Below are 17,511 nucleotides of genomic sequence, written 5' to 3'. Positions count from 1 at the left end.
CTTTGAGCTACTTTTTTGTATGAAAATGTGCTATACAAATAAATGTTATTATTATTATTATTATTACTTTGAGGTGACTCGCTATCCTTAAAAGGGCTGCTTGCCTTTTGCTGCACTAGTTGGAAAAAGCACCTGCAACTGTGCAGAGCTCCTGTTTTTATAAGCTCTCCTGCTTTAGATGATGTAATGCCAGCTCATTCTTCTGGTGACTCATCCCTGGCTGATGTAACTTGTCCAGCGTCATTGCAATAGCTGACTGCTGTGATTACATTTGGAAAACCATACGTTGCTGCGAATTGCGCTTTTAAGTTTGCTAGTTCAATCACAGTGTAAAGAAATCTTATCTATCTGGATGATAAGCGGATAATACCATCCTATGCAGCTGGTATGGCAAGACTCAGTGTTGTATGTGAAATACTCGATCGTCAGCAAGTTCACATTGAAAAGCTCCTGTGGCTAAAAACTTGAGAGTGGACAGAACTTGCGAAAGAGCAGGTAGAGCACAATTGCTCAAAGTCTGCCTTTGTAAAGCTGGCACACAGGATAGCTCTTGGAAATCAAAATCGACTTAAAAGCCAGTCATCATCATCTAAAAATACGTGCTCTCTTTTAAATCTTTCACTTGCAATGTCTTCTAACAACATTAAAGCAGCCATAGTAGTTGGAATAGTTTGTCCATTCCGTGCACCATACAGAATCATTACAATTAAGTGAATTAAATTTATAAGCAGTATGCAATTAAATTTGGTATATCTGATAAAACCATGTGAATCTAAAAAAGAAAAGCAGACAACAGAAACAGCAGCACTGCTTTAATGCTGGGTGCCGCCTGTTTGCGAAACCAACCGAGATAGTGTGTACGCAAGGGGGGACCCTGTAGTGAAAATGTGCATGGCTTTACACCAAGTTTAGTTTTTATACATCTCGAAGTGAGTGTGGAAATGGGCATTCACAACATTTTTGTGCATATACATGAGGCCCCTGGTCATTTAACCCTCAGAGTTGAAAGGAATCCTTAAGTTGATAGCCACGAAAAAGGGAAAAATAAATACTATGCAGTTATCAACAACTGGTTCGGTAGGCAGTGGGGTTGGTGACTAGAGTTTGAAAAAAGGAAGACAAAGAGAACTAGAGAGTAACGGAGGCAGACTGCTGCATTGTATGCATCTCTTCACACTATGTATCAATTTTCAGATAAGTGCGCATCAATTAAGACACAAAATTAAACAAACTGATAACAGAGCTATGGTTTCCTTTGTATAGTAATGAAGGCAGAGGAGGCTGGCATAAATGCTACATATGTGATATACCATTCTCACAATAGTCAGCAGCTGCTGCTGCTAACCCCCTCCTCCCCATTCCACCACCTGACAGAAATGAGCCTGTCACCTGTATTTGGACATGAAATTGATAGCCAGTAGACAAAGGCAAGCAGAACATACCTGGGATGCTGGATAGGCACTTCTAATACAAGGTCTGCAGGAATCTCAAACAGCTCCGGATCATTGCCATTGGCTTGAAGCAGCAAAGGAAGAACATCAAAACGACCGTATGGTGCCTTCCAGCCCTGCTGTATGCAGATCTGTGCAGAAGAATTTAGATTTGTCGTCAGGGCAGGACAGAGATCAAGCATATCAGACCTTGAATAGGTTCATGTGGAGGCAGCAGTGGAATGGGAATACCAACCCCATCTGCCAAGGGTCTCCCATTTAGGTAGCAGCTGCTCTGCACGTATCTGTCTAACATAATGAAGATGTTGAGAAGGATGCCAACAGTGCTTGGGTATCACTCACACAACCCTCCAAAAACATTATCAGAAACCTGGGATGACTGGCAGTCTAGAAGTAATCAGCATAGGCAAGTAGGAGGAGTTTAAGAAATTGTGGTCGTTAATCATTTCAAAATAAAACATTCTCACCTCGGTAAGCTCCAATGAGGCAGGATCACCTAGTACAGACCCATCTGACTGCTTGTAGCCAGCATAACGAATCAGTTGGCTGTTCCAGATGCGGAAATCATGCTTGTCATCTGTTCGCTGTGGAAATATTGTGATTGCAGATCTAAAAAAAGAACCAAGTCAAGTCAAGTCAAGTCAAGTAGAGCTTTATTGTCATCCTAACAATATACTTACAGTACACAGTGGGACGAAATATCGTCCTCCAGAGTCAAAAGGTGCAGTACACAAGATATATATATATATAACTAAAACACATATACAGTATTAAGTAGTATTATGTAATCCAGAGAGTGTGTGGAGTAAAGAGTCCAGTGTGGAGGAGGGCAGCATGGTGTTCAGGAGCCGGACTGCTTGGGGAAAGAAACTATTGCACAATCTCGCAGACCTGCTCCTGATGCTGCAGAGTCGTCTTCCAGATGGAAGAGGAGTAAACAGTTGGTGGGAGGGGTGGTGGGGGTCAGCCATGATGCTAGTGGCTTTATGAAGGCAGCGTGAGGTGTAGATCTCCTGCAGACTGGGTAGAGAGCTGCCAATGATGCACTCAGCAGTCCGCACAATTCTCTGAAGGGCTTTGCGGTAGGAGGCATGGCATTTTCCATACCAGACTGTAATACAGCTGGTCAGGACGCTCTCTATGGTGCCTCTGTAGAAGGTGGTAAGTATGGGTTTAGGGAGGTGCACCTTCTTCAGTCGTCGCAGGAAGAAAAGACGCTGCTGGGCTCTTTTTGTGAGATAGTTGGTGTTTTTGGTCCAGGACAGGTCCTCTGTGATATGAACACCTAGGAACTTGGTGGTATTCACTCTCTCTACTGTGACGCCATCAATGTTGAGTGGGAGATGGACAGCCTTTGTCTTCCTGAAGTCAACAATCAACTCTTTTGTCTTTTCAACATTAAGAGACAGATTATTGTCTTTACACCAAAGTGCCAACCGTTCCACCTCTTCTCTGTACGCCGCAACCACGTAGAGAATGTAAGTTTGCAGAAAATCAGGGATGAGGGCAGTGGGGGATCTTTAACTCTGTCCTAGACTGCTCAGCATCCAACCTCCTGAAGAAGCAACTTTCTGCTAGCTTGCAAACTCATACTCATTGAAGACTCCAAATGTCATATAAAGATATGTAACACCCAATTCCTATCTCTAATGATTTTTGTCTGGAGAAGGGGGTGTGGAGAAAATCAAACTCCAATCGAAATTGTAGCTCCTGAGTCATATGAATAGACTGTCTGTTGTCCTAGTAACCTTATGGTCATTTCGCATAGTTATCAGGTGGTCACTGAGTTGAAGTAAGTTCTGCTTGAGCTGCTACTTAGAAGGTATTGACAAGATGTTGTGTTATGGAGTTACTGACTAGAAACAAACCATACTGTGATCTGGGCAGTCAAGCTGGGGTCATAGTTCTGTTTAAAAAAGTAAATGACTAACCTGAGGTTGCCCTTATTCGTAGCATACTTGATGTGGTTGCAGATGTAATTAAACATGCCATGTGCTGTTGTGCAGTCCCGTGCATCAAACACCTAGAGAACAGGAAGAGAAAGCATATATTCTGCCTAAGAGAATGATTGGAACAGGGTTTTTCTGGTCATTGTGACCAGTAAATGTCATATACAGTATGTTCTGATCTGGCAGCAATGTCACATATAAGATTTAGTGGTTAAGGTCAACCACTGCCCATATGTACCGTGACCAGGAAAGCCACAGCCGAACATTTTTTCAAGCATCTATTGACAGCCAGAAAAGAATTCTTCCCCACCTGTAGCTTAGACCACTGTATTCTGCCGATGCACCGGGATGCATTTCTCCAAGCATGTTTGGCTCCATAGATGAGTTCAGTGTCTTTCAGCTGATAAGTGCCCGTAGTTTCAATTTCTTTAGTCACTTCCTCCAGCCGGCTGGTGTGACCCTTAGAGCCAAATCTGGGGGAAAAAAAATTGAACAACACTAGATCACCTTCAGAAATACATGTATACTCCATATTCAACCACCTATACTGGCCAGCTAATGTGAGTCTCTTTTAATGGGTAATCCCAATCATCTATACATATTTCAACTGACCACTCCACAGGTCTACATGTGAGGTTTATCAACCAGTTTTGCCATATCTGTGCATTCTATTCTCATCATTTAGTTTTGCAATAGAGCTGAACTTGCCTTTTGATGGAAGTGTAGTACTGGTCAATGAAATCGGTAGCCAAAAGCAAAAGATCTCCCACTGGTCTCAATTCATCAGGCTTGCGGATGTGCTGGTTGGGGACCATCACTGAGCCTATGCATACTTGTGGAGTACAAATTGGTAGCTATATACAAAGAAAGGGAACAATCATGTTAATAAAAACAATAGAATCACCACATGCATCTTAACTAAAGCCTTCAAGCAGAGAACACTATGTACATAGATTAGCTCCTCAGTGCTCACCCTGATCCAATAAATCTTTCTAAAATTCACCAAGACTCTAGAAACAACTTAATTTCCAAGCATTTTTACTAATTTAATTTAAACTCTTATTTATTAGTACTATTTCTGTTTAATAATTTAGTTATTTAACAATCCAGTTTGGTGAGGTCAGGATTGGGTCATTGCTTTTTGCAGATGATGTTGTCCTGTTTGCTTCATCAGGCCGTGATCTTCAGCTCTCTCTGGATCGGTTCGCAGCCAAGTGTGAAGCGGCTGGGATGGGAATCAGCACCTCCAAATCCAAGACCATGGTCCTCAGCTGGGAAAGGATGGAGTGCCCTCTCAGGGTTGGGAGCGAGATCCTGCCCCAAGTGGAGGAGTTCAAGTATCTCAGAGTCTTGTTCACAAGTGAGGGAAGAATGGAGTGGGAGATCAACAGGCAGATTGGTGTGGCATCTGCAGTGATGCGGGCTCTGCATCGGTCTGTTGTGGTGAAAAAGGATCTGAGGCGTAAGGCAAAGCCCTCAATTTACCAGTCGATCTATGTTCCTACCCTCACCTATGGTCATGAGCTATGGGTAGTGACCGAAAGAACGAGATCGCGAATACAAGCGGCTGAAATGAGTTTCCTCCACAAGGTGTCTGGGCTTTCCCTTAAAGATAGGATGAGAAGCTCAGTCATCCAGGAGGGGCTCAGACTAGAGCTGCTGCTCCTCTGCATTGAAAGGAGTCAGATGAGGTGGTTTGGGCATCTGATCAGGATGCCTCCTGGATGCCTCCCTGGTGAGGTGTTCTGGGCACGTCTAACTGGGAGAAGGCCCCGGGGAAGACCCAGGACATGCTGGAGGGACTATGTCTCTCGGCTGGCCTGGAAATGCCTCGGGATTCCTAGCTAGAAGAAGTGGCTCTGCTCAAGCTGCTGCCCCTGTGACCCGATCTCGGATAAGCGGAAGAGGAATGATGGGTTATGACAACTGTGATTTGAATATAAAGTAAATTGTACATCATTATAGATAAACTGCATTTCTGCAACAGCTCACAAACAGACATGTAAGAGCCATATTCCTAGTTATATAAGATTCATAAATATTTTATTAAGATGACAATGCATAATCTTTGGGAGGTTCCTATAACCCCCATAAGTAGAATTGAATCGGTATATTCTTGTAATTTCTAATAGCTTTGACTTAATATTAATCTTCAGTTAGTGACCAGCCTTGCCATGTGTAAGGTGTAGAGGGCATAAGGTTTTAAACCGTGTCCGTATCTACGTGCCTACAGGCATATGGATCTTAAGTGTGTGAAGTAAATTGTGCTTATTTAAGTGCAGAGCCGTACGCTTGAGGTGTACAGAAGAAGAAATTAAGAACTTTTAAGTACAGAAATAACTAAAGTTTCTCAAGAAAAGCTAAGTTTAGAGAAGAAATTTTTTTCCTATTTTTTTTGCCTTTTATTCTACGTGTGTAACTATCTTTTTCTTTATTCTTCTGTGGATTATTTGCTTTTAACTTTCACTAAATATTTTTAAAACGAACTTTTGGACTGAGAGATTTCATTCGGCACGCTTTTTACCCGTGCTTGATCTTGCCTTATACTTCGGTGGCTACAAGACATATGACTAATTCAATGATGTATTCAGATTCGCTAAACTGCATACGTAGCTCCCATCCTCTCAGTATGAATTACTTTAGTTTGTATTATAAAAGTAAAATAACAAATGGTTAGCACTATGGTCACAGAGCTCCACAGTCCTACATTCAAAACTCAGGTAACTGTGTGTATGGAATTTACAGATTTTCTTTGTGTGCTTAAATTTTTCCAGCACGTACCAAGTTTTTCACTAACATCTCAAAAATGTTCTTGTGGAATGTGTGTGCATCTGCTCTACAATGTATTGACAATCCATTTACAGCCGACTCCTACCTTATGCACAGTGCTGGCTGAATAAGCATTGGAACCCAATAATCCTGAAATTGATTAAGTGAGCTTCTTTCAATACAGGATTTTAGTGAGCTCCAGCTGAACTTAGTAATAGTGGGCACAAGACAAGCACAAACCCCTGAAGACATTCCAGTACATCACATTCACACACTTCCTCACACAAACTCAATTTAAAGTTCTAAGTCACCTAAGGAAGAATCCACACAAACATAAAGAAACATTACTCCAAAGCACTATGAATCATCAAGCTGTCAGTGTAACTCAAGCTCAAGTAAGTTTAGGGATTGAATTAGAGGCATACACTAAATCAGCAACCTACAGTATGTGGTTTAAAGGATAGTGCCATAGGTACCAGTTCACTTTGTTTGGCCCAAAGGGAACATTCAAACTCTATACAGAAGGCATGGTGAATCAAATTGATGTGAGACAGAAACTTCACCTGGTGTACCCCAGTGCCCCCCTTGATTAAACCCATCCATCATTCTGTTTTCTAACTGTTTTAGCCTTCATGGCACATTTGCATTTAGTCAGAGGATTATTTTTAATTTCCCCTTTTTTGTTCTTTTGGTTTTTAATTTTTCATTTATTTGTGGAGAACAGTTTGTGAATATAAAAATACATGTGCCAGTGCAGGTGTGCTTTCCTGTTTTTAAAATTCTACAAAAATATATTTTTTTTCTGAGAAACAAATTCCACAGTAATAGAACTGTACAATGTTCAATTGAATTGATGTTTGTATTGTAAATTTGCCTTTATGCAGGCACAGAAAGCTAAGAGTCAAAAATGAATACTTATTTATTTGTTCATGAAATGGTAATTAAAGAGGATTCCAGAGCTGGATACACCTTTCCTAAATAATAGGACTAGCAGCAATACTAAACACAACTGGAGTGTTAAATTTTTGTGTATCAGCCTAATGTAAGCGATTAGTTTGTAAAGTATGGGTGATAGGGCAGAGCTGTGTTTAAAACTCCTGGTTTGAACTCGGTGCCTGGTCACTGTCTGCAATGTGTTTGCATGTTCTCCCTTGTGTCTGTGTGGATTTTTTACTGGGTTGCTCTAGGGTGAGTTGGCGCCTTTTTTAAGGCTTGGTTTTGCCTTGTTCCTGATGTTGCTCGTGTAGTTTTAAGCCCTGTGACCCTGAATTGGATTAAGTGGGTTTTATGGCGTTATGTTTGTAAAAAGATTATAATAGTACCTACTATTAAAGGTACTAAATAAAGACTGACTGAAGGCTGTCAATCTGCAGCAGATTTCAGGAGAGCCTTAGCGACCTGCTCAGATACTTGGAAATATAGCCATAAATGTTTGCTCTAAAAAAAGTAAAGATTTGACAACAAGGTGGTCAGTGGAGAGGTGTCAAGTCTCTCTTTTACAATCCCCCCTTTCACTAACTTTTTATATTTTTACTCAAAAAGACTCATTCAACAATGGTGCCTGAATATAAAGGTAGGAGAACATACCTTACTGGAATTCAAGTGCAGAGTGTCACTGAACACGCATCCTGTCTCCCAGTTCTTCACTTTCATGAATTTGGGGCACCGTGTAGGACTTTCATTTGATAAATTCTTGGTTGGTGACGACCTTCCTGGAGTCTGAGGCTGTAGGAAAGAGAGAGAGAAAGAGAGAGAGAGAGAGAGAGAGAGAGAGAGAGAGAGAGAGAGAGAGAGAGAGAGAGAATAACTCCAGCTGCTTTGACAAGTCAATCAAACAAAAATAAGTGACCTACAGGGAAGAGGAGGGGATTGGGGGTGCTAAAACACACTGCGTGGCATTATTGATTTTGAAATTTTTGCACGTTTACACCACCAAATGATTTTTGTTTTCATCATTTTGGCAAATCTTTATCTTTGATTATAAGGAATAGAGCTCAATTTCTCCAGGGAGGTATGTGTAGGCCTCTTTGCACTTTCTTGTGTGTCAAGTGCGGATCAATCTAGAGATCTTTTGTTCCCAGCAGGCTTCAAATTGGGCTAAAATGAGCTTTAACTACTGTAATTACTGTGGCAACCCTGGAGAAAATGAGAAACAGTCAATTGCCGTTAAATGATGCGCTCCCAATCCGCCCTCGGAGACAAGGGGAGCTTTGCAAGATCAATTTGGCGGCACGCAGCTCCTTCTTTCCCTGACGGTAGCTTTACTCACACACACTGGGCTGCAGAGCTTTCTGACAAGGAAGTTATATGTGGAAAATAGTGCATCCAGCCAGTCCACTTCCAAAAATGGAGTGGATTAATCTGAACAAGCCTCTTAGAGAAGGTTGAAATCACAAACAATTAGTTTTTGCTCATTTTTGTTCTCATTAGGACTATCCCACAGTGAAAAGGATGTGTGGCCCTATCATGCCATTCCTGAGGACACTTTAGCCCCTAAATGTCTCCTGTATGTCTCCTCCACACAGGTATCTAATTTATCTTTTCTTAGTGGCAGTAACAGTATATTTACTGTGGAAGGTGGACTATTTGAACAGCAGTTCATGTCAGCTTGACTCCTGATTAACACTGGTGCCTGAGAGAGCCGAAAAAACACTTTATATTGGAGTTAAAGGTTGCAGAGGGAGGGAGGTAAGGTTCCCTTTTAATTAGTGGATCTCTTGGGGGGTAATGGGTTTGAATGCAGGGCTCATTTTTATTTGGTGGGTCCAAAGTATGTGACCTTCGTTCAGTTGCTGGCCTCAGGGGATCACATTACATTTCAGTCAATGGGTTGGGAGTGCTCTTTCAACTGGATCCCAGCTGTAAAAACATCTCACAACTTGTTATTCACATTTGACTTAGAATGTAACCCCTAGCAACACAGTCCAATATTTAAGATAGTCACATTAAATGCATTAATACCTGTTGCCAAACTGATCCAGCAAATGAAGTCAAAGGTATGCCACCTCCTCAAGTGATAAAAGTAGTGTCCAACTGACTACAGGGAAGCATATAATACCTGCTCCTTCTCAGAATAAGGATTATTTAGGACCACTGGCATGTTCTTCCTACTCCACAGGTCTTCAAAAACTCTGTCCGTATCAGCAGCAAGCTTCAGGGTATCTCTGTAAATCAAAGGTCAAAAAAATCACTTATATCAGTCCACTGCTAACTTAATTTCTAGCACCTTGTGCTCCAGGATGTTAGGCATCATCCCTTCTGAAGTGCTCAGGCTAGACTTCTTTCAGATACTTTCAGATACTGATATTTTAAGAATCCCTTTATTAACAAGGTGTTACAAGTATCCATGCCGATTAAGGTTGCAGGTACTAGAAGCAGAAAGAACATTTATGGGGACATTGTTGGCACTGCAAGCTAAGTGAAGTTCACACTCTACAACCTTCTATCCCTTCAGTGGATATATCACAATGACATGTACTCATGTTTTGAATTATGCTTCTATTCAAGTGTCTTTAACTTGTAATTGTACCAGTATTCTAACACTATTAAATTTAAAGAAAAGTTTGAGATGCTGAGCCCTGGTTGGGTCAGGAGGTTTGTTCTTCTTTGTCTATATGTTCCCTCTGACTACTTTTTACTATGGGAAGATTCCATTCTTGGCACTTGTACCCATTTCATAATACTGTCTTCACTTCATATTGTGTGCTTTTATTAAAATGGCACAGTGATTAGTAATCATGCCAATTTAGATACCAGGGTTCAATTCCTGACTAGCCCTTCTCTTTTAAACTTGACACATCCTCCCCATGTCCAAGTGAGTTTTCTCCTGTTACTCAAGATTTCCTTTCTATTCACAAAGACATGCAGATTACAGTAACTGACAAAATTAAATTGGCCTTGTATTTATGAATGGGGCTGTGTAAATCAGAGTGACTTGCCCACAATGGCCCACAATGATTGCTCCCCATCATTCTGTAATGTAACAAACAGGTACAGAAAATTGATGTAGATACATACTGATATATAGAACCATGCACTCTGTGACAAAAATAGATGCACATAGAAGTGTTAGCCTAATTTAAAAGAAAAATTAGAATGAATAGCTTGAATAGCAAGGTGTGCATGTATAAGATGTCTGTGATAACCTCTGGATGCTCACCATAAAAAGTTAATCAACATGATCTCACTCTGTCTGGTTACATAGGGATGATGTGCAGAGAGATGTGGTGTGTACTATAATATCACTTTTGAAACTGGCATGTTGCCTTGCAAAGATGTAACTCTGCTTGGGTCATCCACTGTGTTATGTGCCATTGATCTCTCAACTTTGTTAAAATAGTGATTTGAGTTCATTTAAACAACCTAAAATGCAACTGACTGAGATGGGTAAACTTCAGCAAGAATCCCATTTATTCCTAGGGACTGACTGTTAATGGATGATGATGCCATTTGGATTACATTGTCAAAAGGCATACTGTCAGAACAGTGAGTGTCACCTTGTGTGCCGCCATTGCCTGTGGTAGGTGGTCCCATTTTCTGTTTGTAAGGAGCAATTTGATTGTTTGACTAGTTATGTCCTGAGTGGGTCTTTCCAAAACTTCTTCTGCTTGTTATAACAAAAAATTAATTCTTGGAAACATCAGAAAGGTGTTCTCAACTATTAGAAAAAAAACCCACTAAAAGAACCTGTAATGTAAAGAAGCTTCCCCACACAACAGTGTAACCCCTCTGATTATCAAAAGACAATATTTTTCCTTTTTTATGTATTCTTCTCCAGTTTAGCCTTTGCCTTCTCCATACCCAACTCAAAGTTCAGCAGCTTTACTAGACAGTTTTATTAAACTATTTGGTTAGTGACATAAAAGGAAGACAATGACAAACAGAAGACCTTCAACCCAAGCGTCAGTAATGTCTTTCCATGGTAATGTCCAAGTAAATGAACAAAAATAAGCTGCAATGCTCTCTTCTTGTATACAGTACCCCCCTGAATTTTACTGCCATACATGCAGTGTTCAGTTGGGCATCAGATGTCAAAAATGACAGAAAACACCCATCCATTTCTTTTCTGTCCTTTGCCCAGTTCAGCATCACAGAGTGAAAGGAAACATGAATGCTGAAATTGTTAATTATTTGTATATTCCTTTAAATAATACTTAAGTTATAGACTGAAACATAGCAGTCGTTTGAGTCCCAGACTTGGCTACTGCACATGTCATTATGTATGAGTTTGTGTGTGTGTTGTGATGGCTATCATACTAATCAAGTTCAGTAAATCTGGCAGACACATTTCCTCAAGAAGAGTTACAAGGCAATGATAAATAACATTTTTCTTTTCCATTTTCTAGTTTCTTACTTGTATGCCTCTTGCAAACAAGAGAGAATGCACAATATTGGCAAAAACTGAGAAGCTGTATGATCAGATCATAAAAAAGGTCCCTGAATCTAGTGATGCAAGTACTAATGACCCTGCATCATTTGACAAAATGGATTAGAGAGAAAACAGTAGTAATAGGTAACTTGCTCAAGAATATGCATTAAATCAGTGTCAGGATTTAAAGAATTTGGTTATTTTTATTTTTACACTCTTTGTCTGTGCCATTTTCAGTACCTGTTGTTCTGACACCATATTGTCAGTGTGTGTGTGTGTGTGCATGACATGGTGTGTGATGTCGCATGGCTATGATATGTAAGATTGGCTCATAGTTTAGTTAGCATCTGCCCTTTTCTTCTTTAAATCAAGACAACACAGTGCATTATGCTTGGCTTATTGAACTTTAATATTGTAATTTGGTTAGTGATTTTTGGCTTACTGTATATTTAAAAGCACATCTTGTTTTGCCCTTTGATTCTATTTCAATCATTCTACTAGTAAAACTGGCTGTGCTTTAACAATCAATTTTTTCACCTACCTTTACAACAAAAAGGCCTAAAATGAGAAACCTTGCATTCTTTGCATTATCGGCATTGCTATCACTCTTTAATTTAATATTGTTCTTTATCAGTATGCTGCTGCTGGAGTATGTGAATTTCCCCTTGGGATTAATAAAGTACAGTATCTATCTATCTATCTATCTATCTATCTATCTATCTATCTATCTATCTATCTATCTATCTATCTATCTATCTATCTATCTATCTATTCTCATTTAGCTTGCGTGAAAGCTCATTTCAAGAGCATTACCATATGACTGAACACACGGTCTTGTGGTTTGAAGTCCTAGACATCATACCAGATGGCCTGTCTGTTGGTATTCTACCTTGCCATTACTTCTTCCATATCACTTCAGGGTCACTTGACGCAGAACAAGTATGGGAACATAATGGGTAATGCTGTATGGATAAAGGGTTTTATTGCCAGGGAATGACCCTTGCCTTAATAATAATAATTCTTTGCATTTATATAGTGCTTTTCTCACTACTTAAAGCGCTCAGCAATTGCAGGTTAAGGGCCTTGCTCAAGGGCCCAACAGAGCAGAGTCCCTTTTGGCATTTACGGGATTCGAACCGGGAACCTTCCGATTGCCAGGACAGATCCCTAGCCTCAGAGGCACCGCTCCGCCTTAGTTACATGTAAGGTTTGGAACATGGCTGGAATAATAAAAAGAACACAATGTCAGCTCAGAAAAGGTATTTTTACTGACCTTTTTCACAGCAAAAGCATATTACATGGGTGCTTTTCCAACATGACTACTCATTACTTGGCACGATTGTAATGATTACTTCACTCTCACATGTGGAGAACACTGCTGTACAGGCCATATTGACTACAAGTCTGAGTGGGCAGCTTGTCTGAGGATCATTTATTTTTCATTGCAGACTATATAACCTCAAGTCCTGTGGTGTTAATACCACTTTCAGGCACAGAGAGGAAGCCAGAAGCAGTTATTGTAGCTGACAGAGAAGTTGTGGCCAGCAGAGGAAGGCCCACATTTGCCTTTACGCTGTATTATAATATACTAGTATACTATATTAAGTGACTTTCCTGAACTCTTTCCACCGAGAGGGTTAATACAAAACACCCTCTGATAAAAAGTAGGAAAAATTTGCCTGATATCTTCAAGTTGAAAAAAATATTGAAAGTAAAAATGAGCTAGGCACCTTTCTGGAAAACAGGGAACCCCAGTGTTCCCTAGGACAAGCCAACTACATTCATAGTTGTTTATGTGTTTGCGTTTTAATAGAGTAGCTTTCAATAGCATGTACAAAGACTGAATCTCTAGTTATTAGTTCTTTCAAGTGGCAGAAATTTAAAAATACTAAACTGACATTAGGGTCTTCTGACATTCTGGGGTGAAACAACTAACCAAAAAAAGATGTGAATCAGATATCACAGTTTAATGCTTAGTATGAAACCAGTAATTCTTAAACAAAAAAAATGTCCTTTTTAATTTGATTTGATGAGAGTTCTTCTTTGTTTTGGTTATGAACAGATATATCAACAATTAAAAAAGAGCAGTCATTGACATCAAGTCAGTAACAATTAAAAGAACATAAGCAAATAATAAATTTAACTCTTAAAGAAATAAACATACAAACATTTTGAAAACACCACCAAAATACAATGTATCTATTGGACATCCAGAGAGATGATTCTCTGATATATGTGTGTCTACATGTCAGCCACATTACTGAGGAGCCCATCATTTTTACATCACAAGACATTTTTACAAGAATGACGGAGACATTCAATTAATTGGTACAAATCACTCTGAAGCAATGAAACAAATGAGGCAAATCCACAATAATTGTATTATTTGATAAGAAGTGGACTTTTCGGTATCTATCCATCCATCCATCCATTATTCAACCCGCTATATCCTAACTACAGGGTCATGGGGGTCTGCTGGAGCCAATCCCAGCCAACACAAGGCGCAAGGCAGGAAATAAACCCTGGGCAGGGTGCCAACCCACCGCAGCTTTTCAGTGTCTAAAATAAGAAAATAGAGCTCCTTTACCTCACCACCCCAATTGATCTTCAGGGATTCCTGCTGTTGCAATAGCTTAGTTTTGTCTCCTAAACTAACAGCTGCACCCAAGACTCTTAAATACACTTTTTCCCTCAAAGGTCTATCTTGACTGTCTGTTCCTACTGTCTTTCTTCTCAGGTGAATACACTTTATAAGTTCTGACTCCAATTCACACCAAGTAGGACCATGTAAAATATAATAGCTCATCTTCAGGATCAACACACTGCAGTTGCCTTTAGCCTTAAGCTGAGAAATTTTTAAAAAAAGCATACACCCAGTTATTATTTGAAGAACAGTGAAATAGAGGATGTGTGGAATGTGAGCCAAACACCCAGCTCATCTAGAGCCATGACTTCCAAAAACAAGTAAAATCTTATTACAAGTGTACTATCTATCTATCTATCTATCTATCTATCTATCTATCTATCTATCTATCTATCTATCTATCTATCTATCTATCTATCTATCTATCTATCTATCTATCTATCTGCTGTTTCTGAGCCAACTTCCTCTGATTCATCAACCCATCCATTTATTCAAAGAGTACATGCAATACAGTGATATATGCAGACAGAACTTTTTTCGGGCAGCATCTTTATAAGACAGATTATACCTAGATGGCACACCAGTCAACTATATGAGAAACTCACTCTCACTAATACCAATGTCCACAGAGAGTGACCAGGAAGGAATCTGAACCCAATCTACCAGAACTTTATAGGAAAATGAACACAGAAATCTTTCATTCTCGTTACCCAAATTGCACTGCGTCTGACCCTCACCCTTTGCTTTGTAGGGGTAAGCCCAAATTGCTCAGGGTTTCACTTGCTTTGAAATTTTCTTTATTGTAAATTACCTTGTGACATTGTTTGCTGTGAAGGACACAATATAAAATAACAAATGATTAATGTGTGCCTTATAAGATGTTGATACAAATGCAATAAATAAGATATCACTGGTGCTCTGCTAGAGCCAAAAAAAAATGCAACCATCAAAGAACAAATCTGATTGATGCAGGACCCTCAGGTGAAGTAAACCAATTCAGGATCTAGTGGAGAAACAGCTCTCTGTTAGCTCCCCATATGTGCCTTAAGCAGCAGGCTCCTGCAGATGGCAGTATGAAAGCAAATAAGGTGACTTGTGTCACTTTACAAATGGACCCTTTACAATCAGATATCCTGTTTCAGTTGTTTTATTTTTGGACAACAGAGGCAACCAAAGGGGTACTTTAAAAAGGTGTAAGGTAACACAAATGCTCAATTACTCATAACAAGTTAATCTTATTAATTAAAATCTTTGTTGTTTACTTTGTTATCTTGTGCTACGCTGTGTCTGTTGCTATATAAAATAAAGATTCAACATAGAAAGTAATAAGTTTGGCTTATATTGTAATGATTGTTTTTGCCACAAATAAACAATTTCTGTTTCACTGTAGATATACAGATGCCTGCATAAGCCTCATTAATCAATAATAAAGAACAGCAGAAAAAATGCAGCTGTAAAAACCGCAGTGTTGGAACTAAACAGTGGCCTTTATCAGTGAATGAATAACTGAGCCAAAAAAAACCCCAAAACATTAAGATATTTTATCTAGAAGAGTGGAAAACAAGGCATTCTGTAAAAAAACATAACATTTCAGACTGTATTCTTAAAAAGAAAGTTTCCCCGTGATCCAGAACAGAGAAAAGGTGCAACATAATATCCAAAATTAGAGGACCTCTTAATATATATACAGTATATATAAAATATTTAAAACTCTAACTCTATTACATGAGCTGATAACTCTCAAGTTCCTGTTTAAATAAGGATACATATATGAGTGAGCCGTTTGATGCAGTGTTGTCCCATTTAGACCAGGCTTCTATGTTTCCACAATGTGACTAGGATATGCATTAAATTCCCACTGACCTGAGCTTGAAAAGACATATGGAACATTCCGGCATTTTGCCAAAAGCTGCCATAATAGGACTCAATATTCTTAGGACTGAATTAAGCAGTCTAAGATGTGTCAAAATCTAAGTGACCAATGTAGGCCTCAGTATTAACATTTGCAATGCACCATCTTTAGAAAGTATTTTGTAATGTAAGTAATAATAAACATCCCAACAGATGGGGCATCACAAACATTTGTAGTAATAAAATGCTTTACTACAAATGTTTACGATGCTCCATCTGTTGCAGTGCATATGCTCTGTTATATGCCATTTGGTATAAGATTCGTAAAAGCAGTGTAAATGTTTGTGATGTGCCACGTGTTGGAATGACAAATGCAATGCATTTTATTACTACAAATGTTTGTGAAGCGGAATTCTGTTGGAATGACAAAAACATAGTAACCAGACGGACACAGCCACTTGTCCATTTATTGAGGTGGATAACAGGTGTGTTATATTATTTCCATCCAAGGTAAAACTTGCTTCACTCACATATAGGAATACATGGTCTGTACCACCTGAGCATTTTGCAGGACAGAAACCATCTACAGAAATTGCACTAGCTCATCAAAAACAATACATACACACTTACTCATATCAGGCCAATTTGTGATCATCAGTTCATCTAATCCACATATGTTTGGAATACGGAAAGAAAAGACAGGTATCCAGAAAAAAAAAAGAAACAAAACAACAAAGGCACAGGGAGAACAAGTAAACTAGGCACACACAGTGCCAGGACTTGAGTCCGGGGTTCAGGAGATATGAGATGGCAGTGGTAAACACTGCACCAACTGGGTTTTAGTGCAACACATACACTGTGACTGATGAGTTACATTATGTAGTGCAAGAAATACATAACTATGGAATATACTGTACATATACCATGCTTCACTTCATTCATGTTTATTATAAATGCTGTGAAGAGTTGATGTATTTTATGCACACTCTGATGGGTGATTTGCTCCAGGGGTTGCCAAGTTCAGTCCTAGAGTACCACTGTGGCTACGGGCTATAATTCCAACCAGGATTCATAAGTTTAGCTGGTCACTTACATGTCTTATCAATCTAATTCTTTAGCAGGAATGATGACCTTTTCTTTTTCTGCATTCAGAAAAGTGCTCTAGTATCTTTACATTTAGGAGAAATTCAGAAATGTGTTTTCATTGTCACAGGTTTAAATACTTAACTTTCTTTTGCTATTTTTCTATTTCAATTCACAATATTTCTGTGGGGTTAGCTCTTTAAGCTGTACTCAGAAACTGACAATTAGTGATGTGCAGTGCAGACCCAGGAGAAAATAGCAATGTTAAAGCAGAACTGCTTCATAAATGTTACATTAATGTGTGTGCTCATTAGTAATAAAAGGCTTAAAAAGTGGTCCTCAAGTTCAGTCCTGCAGACCACCATAACTGCAGGTGTTCATCCCAACCACATTCTG

At 39.3% G+C, this 17,511-nt stretch overlaps 1 protein-coding gene across 1 annotated transcript in view; it reads right to left on the bottom strand.

The window, feature by feature from the left end:
* Window positions 1-17,511, bottom strand: part of nos1 (nitric oxide synthase 1 (neuronal)) — a 66,623-nt gene that overhangs the window by 33,121 nt on the left and 15,991 nt on the right. Inside the window, exons 3-9 of the mRNA XM_028824481.2 lie at window positions 9,228-9,333; window positions 7,757-7,894; window positions 4,109-4,254; window positions 3,711-3,873; window positions 3,383-3,474; window positions 1,919-2,060; window positions 1,443-1,582 (exon numbers count right to left, since the gene is read on the bottom strand). Coding sequence (XP_028680314.1) covers window positions 1,443-1,582; window positions 1,919-2,060; window positions 3,383-3,474; window positions 3,711-3,873; window positions 4,109-4,254; window positions 7,757-7,894; window positions 9,228-9,333 — 927 coding nt within the window. The remainder of the gene's footprint in view (window positions 1-1,442; window positions 1,583-1,918; window positions 2,061-3,382; window positions 3,475-3,710; window positions 3,874-4,108; window positions 4,255-7,756; window positions 7,895-9,227; window positions 9,334-17,511) is intronic.

The sequence above is a fragment of the Erpetoichthys calabaricus genome, chromosome 18, assembly GCF_900747795.2.
Source record: "Erpetoichthys calabaricus chromosome 18, fErpCal1.3, whole genome shotgun sequence".
NCBI classification, from domain to species: domain Eukaryota; kingdom Metazoa; phylum Chordata; class Cladistia; order Polypteriformes; family Polypteridae; genus Erpetoichthys; species Erpetoichthys calabaricus.
Note: the sequence above shows the minus strand (reverse complement) of the source record. Positions and strands in the feature narration are given on the sequence as shown.